At 36.8% G+C, this 26,289-nt stretch overlaps 1 protein-coding gene across 4 annotated transcripts in view; it reads right to left on the bottom strand.

The window, feature by feature from the left end:
* The window catches only part of LOC123679795, a 116,567-nt gene that overhangs the window by 42,111 nt on the left and 48,167 nt on the right, over nucleotides 1-26,289 (bottom strand). For all 4 annotated transcript variants that reach the window (XM_045617282.1, XM_045617284.1, XM_045617283.1 and 1 more), the window contains exons 4-6: nucleotides 9,674-9,889; nucleotides 9,248-9,384; nucleotides 3,955-4,234 (exon numbers count right to left, since the gene is read on the bottom strand). In XM_045617282.1, the coding sequence (XP_045473238.1) occupies nucleotides 3,955-4,234; nucleotides 9,248-9,384; nucleotides 9,674-9,889 (633 nt within the window). The remainder of the gene's footprint in view (nucleotides 1-3,954; nucleotides 4,235-9,247; nucleotides 9,385-9,673; nucleotides 9,890-26,289) is intronic.

Genomic DNA, 26,289 nt, shown 5'->3' with positions numbered 1-26,289 from the left:
GTTAACCGCCAGATAAAGTCTTTTGAACTCCAGCATTATCGACCCCATCTTGTGTTACCTATGACGGTTGAGCATCGCCGGCAACGATTACAGTGGTGCAGAGAACGTCAACATTGGTATGTGGAATGGCATCAGGTCGTCTTTTCTGATAAATGACGAATCTCCTTGGGAGCACATGATGGTCAAAGAAGGGTTAGACGACGTCGGGGAGAAAGACGTGAACCTCAGTTTGATGTTGAGCGTCATGCACACCGGACAGTAGGCGTTATTGTAATGGATGCTATTGCACATGCAAGTAGGTCACCTTTAGTCTTTATTCGAGGTAACATGACAGAGCTGCGTTACCTTCAAGGAATAGTGGAGCCATATGTTCTCCCTCACTTTAACCGGCTCGAGAATACAATATTTCAGCAAGATAATGCCCGACCTCCTGTTGCCAGAGTTAGTTTAAACTTTTTCGAAGCGACCCATGTGAATCTTTTACCATGGCCGCCCAGATCACCCGATCTTTCGCCCCTAGAGCATGTTTGGGACATCGGGGGAAGCTTGAAAATTGACCACAGCTCCCACGGACTTTGGCGGCTCTGAGACATGAAGTATAGATTGGGATAGTATCCCTCAAGAAGGAATAGACTTTCTTATTGGATCAATGTCGAGACGTATTGGGGAGTGTATAATTAATCGCGGTGGACAAGCATATAATTAACAAATTCATTAAAAAAATTGTAAACCCTTTGTTTTTTATCCAAATTTCAATTATTTACTCCTTGATATACCACCTATGTTTCACAAAAGGAAAAAAAATAAATGTTAGTTAGTATAGTATATCAATATATAAGGAGGAGAAGTGTCACTTTTTTAGCCAGCTTGTATACAGAACGAAGTGAGGCTAAAAAATTGGGTTGAAAAATATTGGGTGTGCCATTTAAAAACACTAATTCTCTTCTATATGAATACTTGAAACTTGAGAATGAATCAAGATATTATGATCTGCTTTCTGATATCTTATTAATTAATAAATGAGATCGGGTATCCTTGTAGATTTTTTTCTGTAAGTGTTTTAGTTCTCGAGCTGATTTCAGTTAGCATCGAATTTGGGACACTCTGTACGTAGGAAAGTTTCAAACTGGATGAAGAGTTATCTTATGAACAGCAAGCAATTTGTCACAGTGAAAAATGTAAATCGGGAGTCTCCAAACAAGAATTTCCCTACATAAAAGAGGTGCCCCAGGGTTCTATTAGGCGAACAACTTTGTTTCCGACGTTTTGCAATAGATGGATGTAGCGGTAAGTGGTGGTCGAAATAAATAGATCGTAGATGTCATACAATAAGCTTCAAGAACGGTGATTTCGACGTCGAAGACTAGCATGGCGGTGAAAAAAAGAAGAAGGAAGATAGAAGCGGGAAGATAATGCAGAATTGAAGATATTACTTGATAAAAACTCGTGTCAAACGCAACAAGAATTGGCAGGATCATTGGAAGTGACGCATCAAGCCATTTCTAAACGCCTGAAAGTCATGGGCATGATTCAGAAACAGGGAAATTGGGTGCCGTACGTGTTGAAACCGAGAGATATTGAATGTCGTTCGTTTGCTAGTGAACAGCTGTTTGCAACGCAAAGACGGAAAGGATTTCTTCATTGCATTGTGACCGGAGACGAAGATTGGGTGTTTGACGATAATACCAAACGCAGAAAATAATGGGGATATCCCGGCCATGCTTTCACATCGAAGGCCAAACTGAAGATTCACGGTTTAAAGATCATACTCAGTATTTGGTAGGACCAGCTCGGAGTAGTGTATTATGAGTTGTTGAAACCGATTGAAACAATCACGGCGATCGTTATCGAATGCAATGAATGCGTTTGATAGTTCATTAGAAGCTTATCAAATGTTTTTCAATTTTCAGTGCTATATCTATCCATAAAGCTCTATGGAATTGAATCCCGGTATTATCAATTTCACTGACCCAACCTGAAAACCCTTGAAACGAAAAATCTCTTTGATATTCGCATCACCAACCATCGAATATTAAAGGTAACATATTGCGAAGGATGAGAGAAGGATTTTCATCTCAATTCAACAGATAAGAAGCTTTCTGCTTGACGGAAGCTCGAAACTTTTCCACAATCCGCAACAGACCTAAAAGTCGTCACCTAACTTCTTTTTATGTAGGGGCGTCAAAGACATGAGATATCAGGTTTCTGAATGGAACGGTCAACTTCGAGAGAAACTTCATTCTGCTTTGATGTTTCGAGGCCTGCGGTGGAGTAGAATGAAAAGACAAACGTAATATAGTTCGAAATACATGGACTGAATTTTCAAAGTGTGTAGAAGTGGTCTGTAGGATGTACTTCCTCAAGTCTTTGGAGATATTTCATTTAGCTGTTTAGTCTCTTTTTTGGATCAATATATTAAAAGTCCCCTCTGTCTTCGACATTGTTTCGATCTTTGACACTAATACCCCTTAATTCAGAAAGGGTTATGAACGCAAATCTTAACTCATCAGTTGGACTTGGCGTTGATTAACCTTAGATACTTAAAACCCTTCTTAAAATATTCTTTCTCTTTCGTGTATATTTCAAATTGTGTTTTCTGTCTACACTTGGGCCGAATTTCTCACAGATGTTTGGCACTATTATACCATGTGTTTTGGTTTATTATAACAAGCCATGAAAAACAACTCTTGGCAAGGGTTTGTTCCTGGACCCGTCAAGAGTTAATAATTGTGTAAATTATCAAAAATTACTGATCAAGTTGAAGAAGTATGGAATAGCTGGTGATACTTTCCCGTGGTTTGAGTCATACTTGTAGGGAAGATTGCAACATACTTCAAAATCAAAAAATGAACGTTCATTCAAGGGTAGCATAAACACTAATGTTTTGTTCATTGTATATGCAAGTGATGTACCAATATTCATTCCAAATCTTGAAATCTGAATAGTATACATCTTGATTATTGCAATGATAAAAACATCTTTGTCTACTCCTATTGAATTATATATTCATTATTCAACTGCTTTTGAGCAATTAATAGTATCTATTAACAAACAGCGTGAGTAATAATTACTCACTACTTAACTCACTTCAATAAATCGGAAAATATGGATCTGTGCTTCTATACTTCTCTGCTTCTATTCTATTGGCCAAAAAGTAACATTCCATTATTAGAAAATTCCATTATTGTTATTGAAGGGAGGAATGTCACTTTAATAATTTTGACGTTTTCAAATTAAGTTGATATCTAATAATTGTGAATGTTTTGCAGATAGTGAATATGAAATATTATATAGGTATACATTTCCAAAAGACAAACAGCTAATGTTACCATACAGAATTACTTGCCCGAAAAAAATATAAAGGAGTTTGAAAAATTTTCAAGATTGGTGTAGCAGTAAGATCATTAAGTCATCGTTCACAGGGAATGTTTTCTGGTATATTTTAATACATTTTTATAGGCAACAATTAAGGTTTTTCATGTCTGTACTCTGTACTGGATTCGAGCTAGCCGAAGCTAGTTCGATTATGATTGGTGACACTAAGTTTGCATCTCTCTTGTACTCGGGATCGAGCACATATGTTTATTTCCCGTTTCTTCTGTCTATATTCTAAATCTGTATTTTTTTCTTAGTATTCATTGATATAGTCGTAGATAAAGTATAGTATTCAACTTGCGGTAATGGTCATAACTCACTTGATGAATTACAGCACTCGCCTGCGGCTCGTGCTGCAAACTTCATCTGCGTGAGTTATGACCTACATTACCGCTCGTTGAATAATATACTATTATTACATCATGTAACTTACAAACTTTACTTGATGATTAAGCTAGTACTTTCAAAGCAATACCACTGTGGGTAACATGAATGTATACTTACATGTTACTTATGAGAGAAAAATTGTTTGTTAATCAGCACAAACAAATCGTGATTAAACTGAATGGATTCACTCACCTCCTCCATACCTTACGATCGCCACGTTTCTCCTCAAAAACTTGTATTCCATCCTGAAATCGAAATTGTATCCAGCTTGGTCCTTCGCTAACCTCAGGAGATGAACAGAGACGATGACGCTGTTGGTTTCGCTGTAATAAATAGCTGGGGTCCACGTGGTTCCACACCAAGAGCCACCTACCTGAGGTCTGTCGACCTCCGCTATTTGCAGAGCACCATCTGGACAACCGTCTGACGTGAAAGACTCGAAACGACCAAGGGTGAAGCTATCGAATGTTAACTGAAAAGAAGAAGGCGATTTTAATTTTAGAAGGTTTTTGTAAGCCCGGGTGCATATTGAGGCAATTCAGCACTAAATGTTGTGGTACCTACTGTATTTTGTGAACCACTGTTTCTAATAGGTAGGGATTCGTCGAGCTAAGTAGCTTGACATTTTAACCAACTACTTGACTTGAAAATCAAGTTTGTGAAAAATTACATACTTGAGTTTGACTGGACTTGATTTCAGATATTTATTGCTTGACTTGATATCAAGCTACTTGATAATACTTGAACTTGATATGCATTCGTCGCACGGCATATATTTCTGCAATCTCTTGTGCGCTTTTACTGAATAAGGAGATTCCTCGAGCGCCGAGAGACTGAAGCATTCGCCATTGTGACTTTATAAGCAGTTTTCTCACATTTCTATGAAATATATTGGTAGATTTTGGTAGTTTCAGAAATATTTTTCCGAACTTGGCCAAAATGGCCAATGATTTATCAACGCCGGCATCTTCAGCTCCTGTTGAAAGACAATTTTCCAGAGCTGCTCTTATAGTTATTAAAACCCGCAATAGGTTAGGTGACCAATTTATAAGAGGCCTCATGTGTCTTAGATACTGGATGGAAAATTATGAAACTGAACAAAGCCTGGAGGTTTTTCAATATTAAGAAACTTCATATTTCATTATTTTTCATTTCAAAAAAGTTGATATTTTCGGTTCTTTTATACGATAAGTTTAATAAATAAAACTATTTTTTGCAAGGTTTCTCTAATTTCATCATTTTTTTTATTGATGTGACACTTCACAATTGAACTGCTAAAAATTAAGTATCTTGATATGATTCAAGTACTTGATGAATAAATACTTGACTTGAGATTGAAAAACTATTACTGGACTTGAGCTTGACATGAAATCAAGTCAAGCTCAAGCCAAGTAGCTTGAAAATCCAGCCAGCCGAGAATCCCTACTAATAGGGCATCGCATATTGAAGCACAGGGGCAGTATGCAGAAAACGACTCGTGTCGAACGCAGCTGTGATGCGAGGGATCGTACAGTTGTTGTGATCTATGAATTTCAATTGGATCACGCATATTGATGCACAGGGTGACAAGGGTCATTTTGGGTTTTGATGGATTCGACACGATACTTGTGGAAGGAACACAGTGGACGTACCAGTGCAAGTTGAAGCTGCTAGCCGACGGAAGAGCTATATTCTTTAGCAGCCATGGAGAAATATGATTGGGAAAGCTCAAACGAAAATGGAAAACCGTCAACCTCTTTCGGAATTAATTGAATTATTTTACACCTAAGTATTTTCCCTTGAAATATTCAGATAATTTTCAGTTCGGTATCTGAATCAGATTCAGATGCAGAAATTGGAGTATTCTAACATTTTAAAACAAGAACGCGAGTGAACTGATTGAATCAAAACAACTTTTTTTTATCTGTATGACTCATTTAAGATTACTTACACCCCTGAGCTTCAGCACAAAGAATATCAAAACCGATCTCGGCGATCGCGAATGCGAGGTATTTATCACGCAAGTGCAGTATATAGCAATGTCTGGCATCAGGGCTGCGCTTCAATATGCGCCCGGGCTAATGGTCAGAACTTCAAAAAAATAATTCCTAAAATCGGCCACAGGGTTCAAGAGAAAAAGAACTACTAACTTCGTTGAAATTATAAAGAGACTAGGAGCAATAAATAGGTAAGTATTTTGATAATATCCCAAACTTTTTCTCAATTATTCTGTCTCATAATATAAAGGTGAAATAATAAATTTGTTGATTTCATATAGTATATAATTTGTTACGTTTGAGGTATACCTATTCATACAAAATTTCAACTTATTAGACGGATTTATGGTTACTAAAATATGGGGATTTTTTTATGTTTTACTTCAATTTTCTATGATTCCGGTCACGCGATCGACATAAAATTTTGTAAACCTCTAAAAATTTCTTACGTCCATATTTACGGAGATCCTATTCGAATTTTGCTATTCCAAAAACCTAACCTAGGCATTCGAATTCCGAACATAGAATTGAATTTAATTCCTGGATTAAAATTCGCAAATACATTGTGACGAAATATTAAGCGATCTGTTCGGGGAACGAGCTTTTTACAGCAAACGTAATAACGCCGACAAATATGATACTATTTGTTTTTTGAATTAACACATTTATGTCCGAGGGTATCAGTAAAATTTTAATTTCGAAGTGAACAACACCTTGTGGCTCGCATTTACATGACGAATGAACGTAACATGTAACAGAGGTCTGTTTTGCTATTCTCCATGTTGCATTACATTGTACATTGTTCGGAATGCTGTGTAATTATAGCGGTCTGCAAAGATAAACAATACGACTAAATTGGGAGATATTATATCCGTTCCTGAATCAATTAGCGCGAGAATGTAATTGCCAGAAACTCTCGGATGGAATGAAACCGTGTAGTTGCAGATGTGCCGGCTGTAACGTATTTAATTTTATTGAGCGTTGGTTTCCTTAATATATCTCGCTATCATCACAATGTCTGTAATTTTTATTGTTAGAGTCGAACTTATTTCCAATTGTATCTTACCTTTCATATAGAACTGCCTGATTGAAGTCACGCAAACCTTTATGGATTAATACCTTCCTTCAATCTAACGAAAGTGACAAGGAAATTTGGCGTTCGGAATGGAGTTCTTGTAATGTCTTCAACAAAAGTCTAATCTAATGAATAAATTGGTTGATACTTGGTAATGAATGAAGAAAATACAAAAAGAAAAAGAAGTACAATTTCAAGTATGTAATAATATCATACGATGTAACGATATTAATTATCTATCTGGTTAATGTATCAGCAAAAATGCCATCAACATAACCATTGTCAAACAGAAGACTTCCACGATATTACGTAGGAATCATAATCGAAAGTAACCGCTGAAAGTGTCTGCTGGGTGGCGCATCGCAGTAATCATGCGGCCAGCGTTCAATAAGGTGCCTACTATTTCGTTTGTTTGTCATCTTGGGTTGAGTTATGCGGTACTGATGATCCCTAACAAGGGTGAAACCGGTATATCGCTACTCTCCCTTGATGACAGTATGATTACTGCGATGCGCCACCCAGCGGACACTTTCAGCGGTTATTTTCGATTATGATTCCTACGTAATATCGTGGAAGTCTTCTGTTTGACAATGTTTATGTTGATGGCATTTTTGCTGATACAATACCCAGAAAGATAATAAATATCGTATGATATTATTACCTACTTGAAATTGCACTTCTTTTTCTTTTTGTATTTTCTTCAAAAGTCTAATCGTTGATTCTCTAGAGAAAGTTCTAGGTTTCAATCTTCCTAGGAAAATTTGATGTATTTTAAATCAACTTAGGACTGGTCATGGTCGTTGCAATAGTATGTTCTTCAAATAACACTCTATTGAAAGTCGACTATGTGAGTGTGGTGTAGAAGTAACCATTGACCACTTGGTGAATACTTGTCCACTTTATAAATTTCATGGTGGTTTCCAAGCTATCCATTCAGTTTCAGTTTCTTTTTTAGAATGAATCGCTTAAATCAATATAATGGAAACTAACATTTATTACTCCTTTCTTGCTCTTTTTTTTTGTATTCAGATTTAATCAAAAAGTCGTCAACCGTTGGTGAAAAGAAAGGATGAAGATTGTTTGGTTGAGGAGGAAGCCCTTTATAAATATGTTAGCTCATTCTGTGAACAAATACACAAACCAGTCACTGCACCTATATGGAGAGACAGAGTTTTTGCTGAGGTCTTTATCTGTGCTCTTGTATCTTTCATTGAAATGTATGATGCCCTGTTTACATTTACTCTGCTAATACTGATATAACATCTACACATAGTTTGTTGTTTGAAGTTGATAATTTTTTGTATTGCTCCATCTCAAAAGAATATACAGGGTGATTTATTGGTAAATCTATATACGTTTTCCTGAAGTAGAGCTACCCAAGGCGAATCAAAAATTCCCGTACAGCCACTCTACCATTACCGCCACAAAAACCATACACGAACAATATATCAGCATATTCTTGATTCGAGAATTTATGATGCATTATTATGTTCAATTTCAATATTGAGAACAAACCACAATATCTAAAAAAAATGTCTGTACCAGTTCCATCAGTTATAAAATTTTATGTCATAGCTATTGTTGTAGCCTACTTGAATAAACTCTTGTGGGATTCGACACAAAAAGTATCTCGGCTTTGAGGAAGGTTAGATTAGATATAGGTTTTTGGATTCGTCTAGGGTAGCTCTACCTCAGCTCGACCTCAGGTTAATGTATGTACATTTACCGATGAAACATCTTGTATATATGTATATTGTTTGAGCCGGAAATGTTTTCAAACGATTAGGTTAAATTTCAAGCAGCAAAAGACAGAAACCATTTCAGTCAAGTTGTCATGGAGATGGCCCTTGCCTGAAGGCAGGCAAGGCACCGAAAGAAGAACGTTAGATTCACTGTTGACAAATTACTGGTCAAATTCAAGAATGACCGTCCGTCCGGTCGTAAACACTATAACTCTCGAACGGAGACACCTAGAAAATTCTCAGAGTTGGTCCGGATCTCGAATGCCGCAGTTGAGTTAGTTAATGGGTAAAATCAGCCTAGGTCATCCGTAAATATAACCGTAAATATAAAATTTTTCTTCCGTTAATTTGTTAATTTCATAACTGAAGATTAGAACGCAATGAAATATTTCATTTCCTCCTAACCAGGACCAGAAAAAATTCAAAATATCCAAAAATTCACTTAATATGTCCGTGATCAGAATGAGTTCAGGTGTAGATAGGAACTACTTTCAAGTTTCATACGCGATTTCATGATCATCAGAAATATAAAATTCAAGATCATATAGTAAATTTTTCCATGATTACATATCCAATCTGATTGATATTTTGTATGTAATATGTGAACCTCTATTTATGATATGATGATGCAAGAAAAAATTCAAATCATGTCAACACATTCATATTTTAAAATAAAAAAACTATATTACTACCTGAACTAAATCTCCATAATCGTCTCCTGCAGCAGTGAAGGTTAGGTGACAAATGAAAGGAATCTTGTCAGCTTTCGGCCTGTGAAGTTCTAACTCGTAAGTAATGCCCACTACGCCTGAGTACGTTCTGTTACATCCTGTAAAAAATATGATTGAATGAAGTTACATTCAATGTATTAACAATTCTTCATGTGTGCAAACATGAAATTGAAATAATTTTTATTTCTTTGAGTTTGATATTAAAAGGTTGTATCTAAGATGTTTTAAACACCGATACGAATGCACCGATACTGATATGAATGCAGGAGCTTTTAAGCGCTCATTTATTCATTCGTCAATTGCACCCTTGGAGACTTCCCTCATTTTCTCTTAGACAATCTTTAGCTAGAAGTATCCACTGACGACTGAACACACCAAGTTACTTACTTGTACAATATCTCGGTTCATCGCTAGAATCTCCACAATCGTTCACGTTATTGCAAAAAGAGTTAGAAGGGACGCATCTCCCATTGTTACACGTAAACTCAGATTTTTTACATTTTGCGTTGGAATTGGGAGAAGGAGCCGAGACGTCTGCCAGGATGAAAAATACGTTGAGAAGGACTATTGTTGCCATCAGAGAAGCTGTGTCAGTCGAGAGGCCTGAAACAAAAAGGTTCTCATTTATTTCAGGGAAAGTTGAAGATTATTTTCTGTCCTCATTTTGATATTTTGTTTGGCGCTGATGAGAACTGAGAGAGTTTTCCCGTATCCATAGGACTTTTTGTCTTAAAATTATTGAATGAATTCCTCATTTTCCTTTATACAACCTTTATATTAATACATATCTTCATTAGCTATCAAATTACTTTCGGTTGCATACACAACCATATTCCAATTTACTTCGAGTTATTGGAGGGTTCAGTTCAGTAACGGAATAGTCTAATCCTGTAACGTGATACTATGGTATTCAAAGGGCAGGAAAAAGGCTAATTTTTCTATCAAAGAAATGATTCTAGCTGGTTCGGCTCGTTCAATCAATTCAAGAGAAGTCTTATAAATTCAGTGAGTCTTATTTTGGTTGTGTCAATGGTTTCAATTCACAAATTAGTCAACTTTTCTGTATAACGATATAAATATCTCGATATAATAATTCAAACACAAGATAGTTTTATTCTTTTTACATTCACCCTAGTACATTCTAGTTAAAATTACTTCATTAGTTATCAAATTAGTTTAGATTGCATACTCAACGTTATTCCATTTCACTGGATACCAAATATCAGAGCTACAGATGATTATTGGAGGTTTTACAGTTCAGTAACGGAATAGTCTAACCTCGTAAAGTGTTACCATGGTGTTTAAAGGGCAGGAAGTGCACAAAGGCTGAAATCAAGAGATCTAAGGGTATTCCATCAGAAATATTAATGTTTCTATCAAAGAATTAATTCGGGCTGATTCTGCTCGTTATCAATAGAACCATGGGGAACTTCTCCAATTAGCGAATCCAAGAGAAGTCTAATAAATTCAGTAAGTCTTTGTGCAATCGACAGGAAGAGTGAATATTCATCATTCCCAGCAGGATGGGAATTTTGGGGAATTACCTCCTGTCCCTCCATCTGGCCAGCAGGCGAATTGCATAATTTCGGGAACAGCGAAGGCTAAATCCATTATGGCGTCCCGGCTCATCCTCGAAAAATGTTTCGCTTTTTCTTAGGGTATTCTGTCGCCATTTCTTCGAGGGGAAAATTGGATTTGAAGTAGTGTTTATCTCGAGATGGGAGATCGAAGAGAAAATACGATTCGATTACTTTTTGGTGATAACAGCCGAGCGAGACAAAGTAGATTGAAGATGATCGTGACTTTTCTGGCGTTTTCAGACGTTGGAAGATAATTTGTTTTTTTGTTATTCAAACACAAATATATCCACAGCACATTTGATTTTTTTAGAATCTGGGGAAGTGGTTCGAATTTTGAAATGTTTTGGTTGAAATCACTTCCAATGGATTCGATATTCAACACTTTTTGATGGTTATTCTCTACAAAGTGCGGAAAGTGATAATTTCCCGCACTCGAATGCCATTGACATAAAGAACGGTAAGAAATATGCATGATTCAGGAATATTATTTTTTCTTATTTTCCGAATTCACCAGTATTATTGTTCGTTCCTCAAATGAGTTTGGCATTGAAGCCTTTATGAATTAAAAGGTTATCCGTCTTGTGGTTCCGGAAGTAAATGTAAATGAAACACTCTCATTTAGATTGATCGATCGAATTTTCATTTCTTATAGCTTGGACTTTGCTTATATAAGTGAAATTCAACATCATTCAAATGTCCTTCGCGTGATCTTCTACTCGATCCTTGTGAAGTAATTTTCGATGACAATATTCGGACAATATTTCAAGAATACTTTGACGGATGTTGGTTTTCAGGTCGTCAATAATCTGAGGATTATCGGCATAATATATACTAACTGACAAAGAAACTGCAACACCAAGAAGGAGCTGTTTAAATTTTAATTTTTTGTTGTTGCTAAAACATATATAATATAGAGTATAGCAAGAAGTGAATGATTGAAATTTGGAGGAAAAAACGAATGGTTTATAATTTTTTTTAATAAATTTGTTAATAATGTGTTTGTCTAGCGCGATTATCTATACACTCTCCAACGCTTCTCGACATTGATGCAATCTTCTTCTTCTTCGTCCGCCTTCCCTTATCCACTACTGGATGTAGGCCTCTTTCAAGTTCCTCCATGCTGTTCTGTCTTGAGCTATCTGAAACCATCTATTTCCCGCATACTGCTTTAAATCATCAAGCCATATTCTCTGTGGCCTACCTACACTGCGTTTCGTCGTTCTTGGTCGCCAGTGTGTTACTTTATAAGTCCATCTCGATTTGTCCTGTCGAGCCACACTGCCACTTCAATTCTGCAACACGCGCTTGTTGCAGAGTTGATGAAATAAGATGGTCTATTTCTTATTGAGGGATACTATCCCAAGCTACCTGTATTTCATGCCTTAGAGCCGCCAAAGTCCGTGGGGTAAATTTCCAAGCCATCTACCCATGATGTCCCAAATATGCTCTATGGGCATCTGGTCGCTTCGAAAAAGTTTAAACTAACTCTGGCAACATGAGGTCGGACATTATCTTGCTGAAATATTGGATTCTTGAGCCGGTTAAGGTGAGGGAGAACATATGGCTCCACTATTTCTTGAAGGTAACGCGGCGCTGTCATGTTACCTCGAATAAAGACTAAAGGTGACCTACTTGCATGTGCAATAGCACGCCATACCATAACGCCTACTGTCCGGTGTACATGACGCTCAACATCAAATTGAGGTTCACGTCTTTGTCCCTGACGTCGTCTAACCCTTCTTCGGCCATCATGTGCACCCAAGTAGAATCGAAATTCATCAGTAAAGACGAGCTGATGCCATTCCACATTCCGATGTTGACGTTCTCTGCACCACTGTAATCGTTGCCGGCGATACTCAACCGTCAGAGGTAACACAAGATGGGGTCGATAATGCTGCAGTCTAAAAGACTTTATCCGGCGGTAAACCATTCGGATAGTTACATGATCGGTCCCTAAGCTACGCTCTTGAATCACCACTATATGTTACAGGTGAGAACTCGATCTTTGAAAAACGTTTTCATTCAAGGGGTCTGTCACAAATATTTCAGGAGATATAACGAATCTTGAATAGAAATTAAATGTTTACTGTTTTTCCCAAATTTCGAGTTCAAATTTCCTCAAAACTGTGAGGTCTACGAAAAATCGGTGAGCGGTGGCAGAATTGACGATCCCTAATTTGCCGAATTCCGATCTTTTCCGGAAATTTTTCTATCGAAAAATTTCTGCAAAATTCGTGCCTACTCTTCTTCGATTTTGGGCATTATCAAGCCACGCTTGACAACATCTCATAACAGTAATTGCATTTCTGTTCATACCGTTAGCGATTTCTTGGAATGACAACCCCGCCTTCCGTAGACCAAGAGTTCAACCTTTTTCAAATTGACTTAGCTAGGGATAAATTCCACGTACACGTGCTCTGAGCATCTGAACAACAACTAAACATCGACTTTCGATCTCCTTGAACAACTGATTTGTTGTAAAATTAAAAAATGACTGCTATATTCAAGTAACAAATATTGTTCACATTAAAAAACCTTCACAATTTTCCACCTAATTCAATCATTTACTCCTTCCTATACTATCTATATTTTACCAAAAAAAAATTAAAATTTAAACAGCTCCTTCTGGGTGTTGCAGTTTCTTTGCCAGTTAGTATATAAATAAAATATTTCCATTCGTAATTAACTGAGTTATTTCATAAATTTGATGGGGGCATCCAATGAAAAAAATCAAATATTAAATAACGGAAAATTTTCACTTGCAAACCCAATCTCATCTGAAATACAATAAAAATCCTTCGGGATTAAACCACAATCGTAGAGCGCCAGATTCCATTTTGTTCATCGCGAGCTTTTGATGAATAATTTATCCGTTTTCACCCAGATTCGAAGGAAAAAGACTACACGAAAGGCTTAGGGAATGAAAGCATCAAAATTTCAGTTGACCGTTTGTCATTCAATGCGAAAATCGCGCCCTTTGAGAGCACTCGAACCTAATCTTTCAATTAATAGCTTTGTATAATATGCTCAGAGTACTCTGGCAGAGATCAAACGCGGAAAGATGAGGAGTTCTATGTGGACAGTTTTTGCCTGAAAGTGTTAATTAAACACGGGATTCTGGACTGGAAATGGACGAGTGGGTTCAAAAGCGATGCCCACACTGAATTGCAAAAATGAATCCGCCTGGTTCGTCGCTGGCGCGAAAATTTCGGAGTTTTGTTTGTGGACTGCTATTCGGATAAAATTAAAGATAGATATTACGAATGGAAATTTATTATTCTGGGGAAGAAACGCTTGTCCACATATTTATTTGATCTCATGTCGCAATATTCGTTATCACAGAGAGATCAAATTACCGTGTACTATTTCGAGCAATGAAAGTGACCAAATCGATACATACTCCCTCAATAGGCGATCAACTAAGATACTGGGATTTATTCAAAAGGACTGGTAAGGCAATAACTTCCCTGTTCTCCAGTAAATTCTGGGAACTTGGAAAACTTTTGTATATTAGGAATATTCTGGCTTGGGTATTTCAAGTGACTTCGAATATTATTTATCCAAATGAAAAGAAAAAAAAGTCACATATCGAATTAAAACCGAGGAAAATGTGGTGGTTTATGCGCATCACAGAAAGATAATTAAGAAGTGATAGATGTGCGTAGCTGCATCTCATTGAAGTAACCAAAATCATGTTGAGATAAACACGAACCTCTGCAAGAGGCTAAAAATTGTTGATTTTTTATATATACGCAAAAATCTGACTTCGATCGGATCTGTTGTCACTGATTTCATTTTTCGATATTATGCTTGATGTTTCTATGGTTCTGATGACGCAGAAGCCTCACATCAGTTCTTTATCCATTTTTTTACATATAAGGACTAAAGGACTCAATATTTCGATATGATTCAGTTTATCAGGGCTTGATAAACTAATTTCAATGTGTGGGTTGTGGTCCTTGTACTGTGACTAAAGTAGTTCACGGCCAAGTACAAATTAGGGAAATAAAAGAACGGGATAAAAGTACTTATTCAATTTATTTCCAACCCACTAAAAATGAGTGAAGAAGATGATATTTAGATCTAATCGTTTTTTAAGGGTCGCTGGACACTTGGCTCGGTCGCAGGTACTTTTTCGCCGGTCTCAGGAACAGATGTAAAAATCTTTACTCTTCTCGTTGTCGGTGCAAGTGATGCACATATGTTGTAGTTGTTGACTGGACTGAACTCAATTGAATTATTCTTGGAACTTGGAACTTCGTTCTCTTTTGCAGTCAGGCTATTAGCCTTTTACTGCTCAATCTCAATATGATTTACCTCTGGTGAGCTAATTTGGTCTGCTCTAGCAGGTGGCAATATGCCACTTCAGAAGGTTTGTGTAACTAATTATTACACAATCTCTGTGCCAGTAAGGGTTTGGCTCTAATACACACTTCCTAGGGAAGTGCCATCTTCGGTCTTTTGTGTTTCCTAGGGGCTTTTTCATCATAGTCGCAAGCCTTCCTTATAAGAGGGTTTGCGTGATTTTTCATTTTGTTGAAGGTCTTCACGCTCAGATCTATTAGATGGTCGTCTAAGAATGGTATATGCAGGTCTTCATGTATCCGTACGTTGCTGAAAAACCATGGTGCATTTACGGCCCGTATCAGGATCGTACTCTGCACGACTTGAAGTCTCTGCAGATGCGTCTTTGCGGCGTATCCCCAAGCCGGGCATGCGTAAGACATGACCGGCCGAATGGTGGACTTATAGAGAAGAAGAATTATTCGCGCTGAAATGCCGATTTTTATGGGCATTCAGGCTGTTTTCCATTCGACCGTTAGCAAAGCCTTTCTACAGATTCCTTAAGGGCGTGGCTTTGATACTTTAACTAAACTCGAATATTTTCGGGAGAATAGATAGATTCCCTACAATCGTAGGTATTATGAGATTCGCAGTTACAAAAACCGTTGCATTGATTCATAGAGTAATAGACTTAGACAGAGGAAGTATACGCAATTTTTACATGTCCCCAATATGGTTAGATTACGTTGTCGGATTGTGATATATGTTCAAAACCATGATTTTACTATATCATTATGAATGTATATTATATTGAATGAAATATTCACGTTCAGTATGTCATTCACGTTCAGTATGTCGGCGAGCAAGGAAGTCGAAGCGAATATCCATCTACAAGTTAATATCCCTCAATGCGGATGTTGTAAGAAGACTATTATAAAAAATAGTGTAAAGTGCAATATTTGTCACAAGTCTTTTCACCCCGGTTGTGGTCTAAAAGTGAAAAAGTGCTGTGATATCGAATTATCAAATCAAATTTCAGGTGATAAAATGAGTGGCAACTCATCACCTATATGTGAAATAACACCTAGAGGCATAAATATGGAATCTACTCATCACGATCTTCTACTCAGAATTATCTATGAGCTGGAATCTAAAAACAATCTTTTGATGGATAAAAATTCCCTGCTTACCTACAAAGTCGAATCTCTTGAAATTCAGATTAAAAACAAGCAGCATGAAATCGACGAACTCAACAAAAAATTTGTCAACATCAGGCCTGATAAGAAACATATTTCGGGTGTTGTGAGTAAGGGGAATTCCGGAGATTCCCATTCACCTGTAACATCCATATCAGCTGCAACAGATGCTCTTCAGCCACATTCTACGAAAGAAGAAAAATGCGTTGCGGAATATTCGACTGCCGCTCCTTTAAGGGTAAAATCTAAGCCCCTGAAGAAATTCACTCTCACTGAAGTTGGTCAGGCTATTGAAAAAGTACAGATATCAAATAATAGTATAAAGGAGATAAGTAAATCTGCTCCCCGTGATGACCAAAATTCAAGTTCGGAATGGAAAGTGGTGAGAAATAAGAGCCGTAAACCAAGGAAAACACTAGTTGTAGGAACCGGTTCTAGTGATGGGGGCGTGGAGGGCCTAGAAAAGTTCAAAGCGCTTCATGTCTCAAATCTGAAACCGGACACAACTATAGAAGAATTACAGAATTTTCTAAAAAACAAGTTCTCCAATGTCAAATGTGAAAAATTGGCTTCCCGATACCCCGATTCGTATTCTTCTTTCAAAGTGCTCATTCCCAGTACTGAATATGACAAAGCTCTCAATGGTTCTAATTGGCCAAATAAAGTCACAGTACATCATTTTTTCCACCGAAGAGGGATGAATCGGGGTCGAGAGGATTGATTTCTGGTGTTAGTAATGACTCTTTAAGAATTATGCAGCTGAATACCCAGTGTATTACTAACAAACTGGATTAATTAGAGTTATTATTATTGGAAACAAATACTGATGTATTAAGTATAGCCGAGCATTGGTGTTGTGAGGATGGTATTGTTTCCATGGTTATTGAGGGCTATGATCGAGCAGATTGCTTTTGTCGCACCTCCAGGGAACATGGTGGATGTGTTTTATATATTAAAGAAAATTTAAAATTCAATAAATTGAAAGTTTCAAGGTTCTCCGTGAAAATGCACGTCGAGATTTGTGGTGTTGTGATTTCGGATCGAGGCATTCGTCTAGGTATCATTAGTGTTTATCGACCGTGTAATGGTAATTTGGAACTGTTTCTTGATAGACTATTTTCTGCACTACAGTCATGTTTTGTAAACGTTGATCATATTTTTCTATGTGGAGATTTGAACATAGATTATTTAAAAGGTAATTGTAAAAATTTTAAATTATTGAAAGATGTACTAGATTGTTTCGGTTTGAAGGTGACGTCTCAGCATGCTACTAGAGAGTTCACTAACATAAATGGTCATACTAGTATTTCAAAAGTGGATTACATATTTACTGATGTCTATCCAAATAACTATAGAGTTGTGGTATTCGAACCCCATCTTAGTGATCATAAAGCAATATTACTTGAGGTAGATTTCAAACCGGAAAACAAAAAAAAGTTAGAAACGTTCTCATTCAGAAATGTTAGTCAGGATAATTTAGATAAATTTGCGGCCTCTCTGTCTGAATGCAATTTTGCTGATCTCTATTATTATAGTGATATTGATAGGTGCTTTGAAACATTTGTAGATAATATTCAATACTATTTTGAACAATCCTGTCCTATATGTAAACTATCGTCGGCCAGTCCAGTGAAAAGATGGATATCACCTGAGATAGTCCAAAGTAAAAGCAACTTGTCAAATCTTCATTGGCTGCATAGGCATATTGGTTCCTCTCTGACATATAATAATTACAAAAAGGCCAAACATCAACATAAGGCACTAATAAAGACCTCGAAATATAAGTTTTATAGTTCAACTATTGATTCTTCCCTAAATAAAAATAAGACGGTTTGGAATATTGTAAATAATCTTACTGGGAGATCAAGTGGTGGCCAAAATGATGTCACCGTACAACTAAATGGGATTATGTGTAGCGATTCAAGTCAGTTAGCTAGTATTTTTGCTAAACATTTTTCCACAATTGCTGCTTCGAAATTGATGGTTCGTTATGGAGATCAGTTATCACAATCTTGCACATTGACTCCTTTGGTGAACAGTAGCTTTTTCTTCAATCCTGTTTCTAAAATCGAAGTTGAGGATGCCATTAAAGTTTTAAAAAATAAAAAAAGCGTCGGTATCGATTTCATATCTGCTAAAGTTTTGAAGGTCGCAAGCCAAATTATTAGTGAATACTTCGCATATCTCATCAATGCTTCAATCACAACGGGAAGGTTCCCAAATGTTCTTAAGAAATCCATAGTAATCCCAGTATTAAAAAAGAGCAATCTGAATGACATAATGAATTATAGACCAATATCCATTTTGAGCGTGTTATCCAAAGTATTCGAGAAAATAGTTTTCACCAGGATGATGTGTTTTCTGAATAGATTTAACATAATCCATCCTGCTCAGCACGGTTTCAGGAGCGGTCATTCAACCCAATCAGCTGCTGTAAATTTTTTCGAATCCGTTTACGAGTGTTTGGACAGGAACCTGTCCGTGGCAGGTCTATTTTTTGACTTATCTTCGGCTTTTGATACACTTTCTTTCGAGTTCATACTCGAAAAGTGCTATAATTTGGGCTTTAGGGGCGTATTCCTGGACTGGTTGCATAGTTACCTAAATGAAAGAACTATGTCTGTTAAAGTAGGATCTACTTATTCTGAAAATCACGATATTGGTCTTGGAGTTCCTCAGGGATCCGTGCTAGGACCCCTTTTATTTATATTATTTATAAATGATTTGCCTATAAAATTAGCTTCTTTCTTAATAACGCTATTTGCTGATGATGCGTCTGTGGTGGTTTCTGGCGGGAGTCCTGAGGAACTTCGGAGTACCTGTGAATTTATTTTGTGGGAATTTGTAAACTGGTGCCGCTCAAACAATTTGATGGTGAACGTTGATAAAACTGTATGCGTTTACTTCTCTATAAAAAATAATGAAGTTAGTACCTTTAGTTTGAAATGTGGGGATAACACTATCACAACATCAGAAACAACTAAATTTCTTGGAATGGACAGAAATTTAAGATGGACTACTCATATTGACGTGTTATGTAAAAAATTAAACAGTTCAGTGTTTGCAATCGCTAGAATTAGGAATGTTTTACCTAGGTCTTCTGTAATGAGTGTATACTACAGCCTGGTATATAGCCATCTGTCTTATAACATTTTGCTCTGGGGAAGTAGCCCTGACTTCTCCAGAGTTTTTGTAGCTCAGAAACGAGTATTACGTACAATATTCAACCTCAATATGTTAGCGTCTTGTAAGCCAGTCTTTATTGGGAATGGAATCTTAACCCTACCCTCTATATACATTTTCAAATGCTTACTATACGCAAAGGAAAATGAAGACAAATGGATGAAATTATCAAGTCATCATAATTATATAACTAGAAATAAGCAAATTTTTCTATTACCTAAACATAGGACCCATAAATTTGAATGCTCTCCATTGTACCGAAGTATTAAGTTATACAATCATTTGCCACCATCTGTGAAGTCTTTGAATTTAAAATTGTTCAAAAAAGAAATCAAGAACCTCCTCTTAAAAAAAGGTTTCTATTCTGTAAATGAGTATTTATGTGACTCCTTAGTTGTTTAGTTTTCTTATTGTGACCTGTCCTATACACCATGTAGTGTCTTAAAGGATTAAATAAAATTATTATTATTATTATTATTATATTTGAGTGATTCCCGATTAAATATGCAAATTTGAATATTTGGAATTCGATCTTTTCCTAATTGTCGAATTTGTAATAAGAATAAAAATATTTATTATTTTCTGTATCTACCTACTGAAATCCAAGGTTTGGCAAATTTTGCTCTCCTAGTGTCATCGGTTGTTTCACGTCGTTTGGCGGGCTTGAAGTTTGTTTTCTGAATTTCTGATCTATTAAGGTATTTATTTCAATATATTTTGTGTTAATATAAAATGTTGATTCAGTATGGGACATAATACGTGCGTTCTTTGAGGAGAAACTCGTGAATTGAGTAAAATATCGTATCACTGATAAGTTTTCATTTCCGACGCTTCATGACAAATTTGATAGTTCATGATGGAAACCAAATTTGCCTACTGAAAATGACATATGCTACGTCCATATATTATTATTACTCTAAGCATTGATCCATCCAATATGAACAAACAGTTCATAGATCATAAAGATGGAATCTGAATTCGAAATTGATTCCTCGCATTAAGCTTGGTGAAACATAACTTTAATATTAATAAAAGAAAATAAAACAAAACACTTGGTAATACGTTTCACAATTTTTAATAAAATATATAAACTCTCGTTGACATGCATGTTTCGGGTTTCATCCCATTCTTAAAACTGAATATAATAATATATTCAAAAACAAGTTGCAGAATGTGCACCTATTCCAACACGAATGCGAAATTATTCGTGTTGGAATTGCCTTCTGCAACGAGTATTAGACGATATTTTCTCTATTTCAGTCAATTTTTATGAAATATTGTCAAAATTCAATGAAAAATTCAGATTGAACATCCTAGTGACATTTGTATTGTATCTTGTCAGTTGGTGTGACTGTTACGAAAATTGACAGATTACGGAATTTGAATTTAAATCGTAGTTTCGAATTTTGAAATAATTTATAATTACGCATTGAATTCGTGAATTATGCCTGACGAAATCGATTAAACATCAACAGAATTAAGAGAAATTGCGAATAATGTCGCAAAACATTTCACTAAATCCAAATTATATCACATTGACAATTGACGTGTTGAATTTTGAAAGGATTGCAAGTCTGGGTAGCCAACCACAAAACAACAAATATAACTGAAAACAATGCCGTAATGAGTTCATTACAGTACTGTTTTTAGAACTGTGATAAACTCATTACGATTCTGAAAATAATATACACAAGTACATATGTATACATTACTAGGTGACGCATGTTAAAAGTGGAGACAGGCGGAAATCTAAATCTGAAGATATGAAATTAGGTACGGTAGAGCGGTGTGACTTTGCCAACGGAGGTGACTTTGCCGAACTGCCTAATATTTTAAGATTCACTTTGTTTCTGTAAAGTTGGCAACATCTTACAGAAATCACGAATCGGAACCTTTAGTCACACTATATACCCACATATACACCAACCGTCGCAGTCGTCTGGCGTACTTTGAATGGTGTGCTACGGTATGTTATGTGAGCGGGTGATTTTTTAACGTGGATATATATGCCAAATACTAGGAGTTGTGCAGAAACACTAATCCGAGCAATCAATGCAGCCCGAAATAAATACATTTCAATACAGACAGCTTCCGAAGTGTACAACATTCCAAAAGAACTCTTTGGAATAAAAGTAATAAAAGATATATAGGCGTACCCGGAGGCATTACTGCACTAACATATACCGCCAGCACTTCATTGAATTGCTAAAAAACGCCTTTTTAAGGCATTGGCATACCCGCACCGATTTGAGAGTCACTTTGCCAACTTTTGAAAATAAAAAAAAGAAGTGTGCACCTCTTCATCTGATTCTAACTACAGCAGTCGACAACTTAAATGTTCGAATTAAACATACTTTGCACAGGACTCATTTCACAAAAAAACGGAAAAGTCATACCAAGAAAACTATAAAAAGTGGTGCAAAGTCACAACGCTCTACGGTACTGAAATTCCAATAAAATCATTCCATTAAAATTATGTCAATGATAGTGAATAATGAAATTTTGGATGATTTGACTACATCGCTGGATTCAAAGTATCTTATTAAGTGTTTTAGGGATTTAAAAAGGATTATATTGCAAAAGAAAACAATAAACCTCTATGTCTATACAGAATTCATAGCGTTCTTCTTAGAATTCCATTCAAATATCGGCACTTGCATGGATAAAATGAATCAGACATTCAAACGAATAAACCCAACTTTCACGATAATGATCTATCAATTATCCAAGGGAACAGACCGGGACAGCAACAAAAACGTTATTTACCAAGAAAGGGTCTCTGGGCGCTCCTTTAGGGTCCAACTGGATTGAGTGGTTTCCACGGACCTTTGATTGTACTAAACCGTGTTCACAAAATGGGTCATTGGTTTTCATTGATTGGATTAATGAATGGGAGGATGGGTTCTGCAATGCGGTTTGGACCTGAAGGGTCAACGATCATTTATTTGGTTGTCGTGGCGACCAATAGGTCTTTCCGAAATGCAGAAACAGCACTTATGCTAATAGGGGGTTACCCACATAGATAGATGTGTTCTTGGTGCTTTACATTATACAAGGTGTCTCAAAAGTGCGTTTATATCTGTTTTGCTTACTGCGTGAACGCTTCGTTTTGGGGGGTGAGGAGGATATGTCAATCGGTAGCCTGGCTCTTGAGGATTTAGTCTCTATGGAGAGTTTCTCGGGAACGAATCACGCGTTGTGCGAACACGAATTTCAAAAACATTTCAATTCCGAGAAGGAATTTCTCCAATATTTGACGTTTTCGTCACAAGTCAAGCATTGCTCGCATTCGAAAACAAAAAAAAGTTTGAGGAGACCGGTTCCACATTAGATAAACCATAACTCGGGTGAAAACTACAAAAGCAAAAAATTTCAGATATGACATTCTCGTTAAGTATGGCAGCATTCGCCAAAGGTGGGCTACAAGGTCATCTCGAGGAATTATCTGCCTTCACTTTTTTAAAGATGAAAGGAGGCGTGCACTTACTGTGAATTCAGGGTGTGATGTGAAGATTTTAGATTAGTTTTTTTTGCCTGATCTGCACAACTTTTCTGGACATAACCAGAGAACATGAGGATGGATCTCCTTGAACCTTTTCTTCCTTCAGAAAGGCTAGAATAATGAACCAAAATTACATATGCTGACGATAGCAGCCAGTAATACCTGAAACCCGGGTCAGCAATGTTGGTGATAAATTCTAGAATTTCAGGAATTCTCTGAATTCGTGGAAACCATCGTAAATCACTCAGAAAGTTATACAGTTTTGTGTCCTCAAGGACGCAATTGATGCATGAAAGTCCGAGCGATCAAAAGCTACTGATTATTGGAAAATATTGACAGGTATTTTTTCCGATATTCTTGAATTTTGTAATATTCTGAGTACATGATCTACTTGAAATTTTGCATGAAGCTTTAAATTGTAATTCCAATCTAAATGAAAATTAGGTACCGCTAGTCAGATTATGTCCTTTAACGAGCTAAACTGAATTCGAGACCCGAACCTACCCTGAAGGTTTCTAGTTATCTATCTGTCGCAGTCTAAGTGTCTTTTGGGCAAAGATAATTGCAATAGATCTGGGAGAGATGTGTCTGTTTACACTACAGTTTGCAGACGACCAGGTCATCATGGCCAATGATAAAGACGATGTTGAATATATGGCCAGGAAATTGCAAGAAGAGTACCGACGATGGGGGCTAGAAATAAATATACAAAAAACGAAATATCTTCCCATAGGAACTGCCCTCTCGAATATCCACCTAGAAAATAATGAAACAATTACATCATGTGACAAATACACCTATCTGGGAGTTGTCTTCGATACTACAGGGAAAGACGACGTAGAAATAAAAAAGAGAATAACCCAGGCTAGAAGAACAATTGGTTGCCTCAATGGAATATTCTGGTCTCAAGAAATAGGGAAGCAGCGGAAGTTCAATATATATGAAACGCTCATTAAAAGCAACCTTCTATATGGAGCCGAAACGTGGAGAAGAAATGAAAGAAAACTGGAAGCAGTGGAAATGGACGTTTTCAGGAGATCCTTGGGAATATTTCGTAGAGATCGAGTGAGAAATGAAGAAGTGAAGCTCCGAATGGGTGTGGAAGGATCTCTGACAACGGACATTGAAAGAAGACAGCTGATTTGGTACGGACACATCCAGAGAATGCCTAGCACGAGAAAACCTAAAAGAACTATGGAGTGGATACCAGCAGGACGAAGGAAAAGAGGAAGACCGAGGAAGACCTGGAAGGAAGGAATATTGAGAGCGATGAGGGAAAGAAACCTTACTGAAGATCAATGATCGTCTGACGTGGAAATTAGGCATCGGACAACGTCGAAAGACGTTTTGAACCCGATTCATATATATATAATTGCAATAGAAAGATGTGTGGAAATTAACCTAGCAAGAACCAAGAAACTACCAGAAATGTCATAAAGCGATACATTCTGACAGTGAGACTGCAATCAAAGCATTGGAATGCAGATAGAAACTTAACGAAATGGACAAGAATAACAAGGTCATTTTAGACTGGATTCCCGGTCGCTCGGAAAATAAAGGAAATGTAGACGCCAACACACTTGCCAGAAAAGGAGCACAAACTCTTTCAGTTGACCCAGATCCTTTCTGTGGTGAAGGCAAATGTACCTACAAGAAAGAGTTCCAATGGAAAGAAAAAACCGAAAGAGAAACAATCTGCCGGAATCTTCATGGGTTGGATAATTCCATAAAGTTTCTTCGAAACTTTGACACTGCGAGATCTCAGAAGTGTTTGGATTTTAGCAAGAAAATACTACACCTCTTCACTGAATTTCTTATAGGGCATTGTCGCCTCAGGAAGCACCTCATGAGAATGGGTTCATCAGAAAACGATGAGAGAAGATTCTGTGAGGAAGAGAAAGAAACTCCGGACCACCTGGTGACGAAATGCCTCACCATCACTAGCGAACACAAAATCTACTTTGAACAAGAAACTTCTAGAAGTGAATAAGTTGCCTTCTTGGATCCATCACACATACTGGAGTGCATTAGAACTCTGGAGCTGAAAGATGAGTTGTAGATCACGTAATGTCGAGAATACGCTCTCTTAGTGTGACGTCACACACCGCCATCTTTGGTTCTCCTGTCAGTGTTCGGAATCTAAACAAATAAATTCTCATTCAAATTAGTACGGTGTCGTTGAAGGAATTGGCTTATTTTCATAAATAAGAGTATTTGAGGAACGATTTCAGTATTAATTGATAGACAGAAGGAACGAGGTTAATACCAGTAAGTTTGAATCCTGTATCATTCCTCAGATTTTGTAGAAAGCCGTGTTTATTAGTTGAACTTCAAGTTCGAACTTACTGGCATCAATCTCGTTCCTTCTGTCTATCAATTAATAATAAAATCGTTCCTTAAATAATCTTATTCATCAAAATAAGCCAATTTCTTCAACGACAAAGTACTAATTTGAATGACAATTTGTTTGTTTGGATTCCGAATACTGACAGGAGAACTAAAATGGCGGTGTGTGACGTCATCACTAATAGATCGTATAAGCCCTGATAGGGGCACAATATACCATTAGGTTGCAGTGCAATGGAACCCCCTTAAATCTAAATCTACATCGATCTTGTGTTTACTGCTGGACCTCGTAAGACAATAGCGAATAAATTATGACAGAATTTTGGAACGATCTTTTCAAGATGGCTACATAAAAATAGCTAAGAATACAGAATGAAAACTTTTAGTCATTTGGTATTCTTCCAATTCATGAGGGTAATAATTATTCATTAAAAAAATGACAGATATCATCCGGTGGTAGCATAATTGCTGGGGACGCCAACACCAAACAGCGTTATTTCAAAACTTCAGATGAAACTCCTGACGAGAGTGGTCTAAAACCCGTACCCGAAAGTTTTAACGATAATCCAAACCTTCACATCCGGCAGAGTGGAACACAGCCGAAACCCGGCTCCGATTTATTTTCCAGGTTTTTCATTGCGCAATTTCCTTCGTCCGCAGTGTGAAGTTTCCAAATTAATTCAATTCAATGGAGGAATGCTTGTAACTGTATGGCGCCAGTTATTCAGAATAATATGGAACAGCAAATATTTGATTATTTACTCGTTATGAATTCATTCTGATGTGGTGGATAAAATGAATTAATCCACAAAGTAATTTTCGAATCACTGAATACGTCATCAGATTTAGATTTATATTTGAGGGGGGTTACATAGCATCGTGAACTTATGGTCTCTTGTGTCTTCCCATCGG

The sequence above is a fragment of the Harmonia axyridis genome, chromosome 5, assembly GCF_914767665.1.
Source record: "Harmonia axyridis chromosome 5, icHarAxyr1.1, whole genome shotgun sequence".
NCBI lineage: Eukaryota > Metazoa > Arthropoda > Insecta > Coleoptera > Coccinellidae > Harmonia > Harmonia axyridis.
This window is presented reverse-complemented; position numbering and strand designations above follow the sequence as displayed.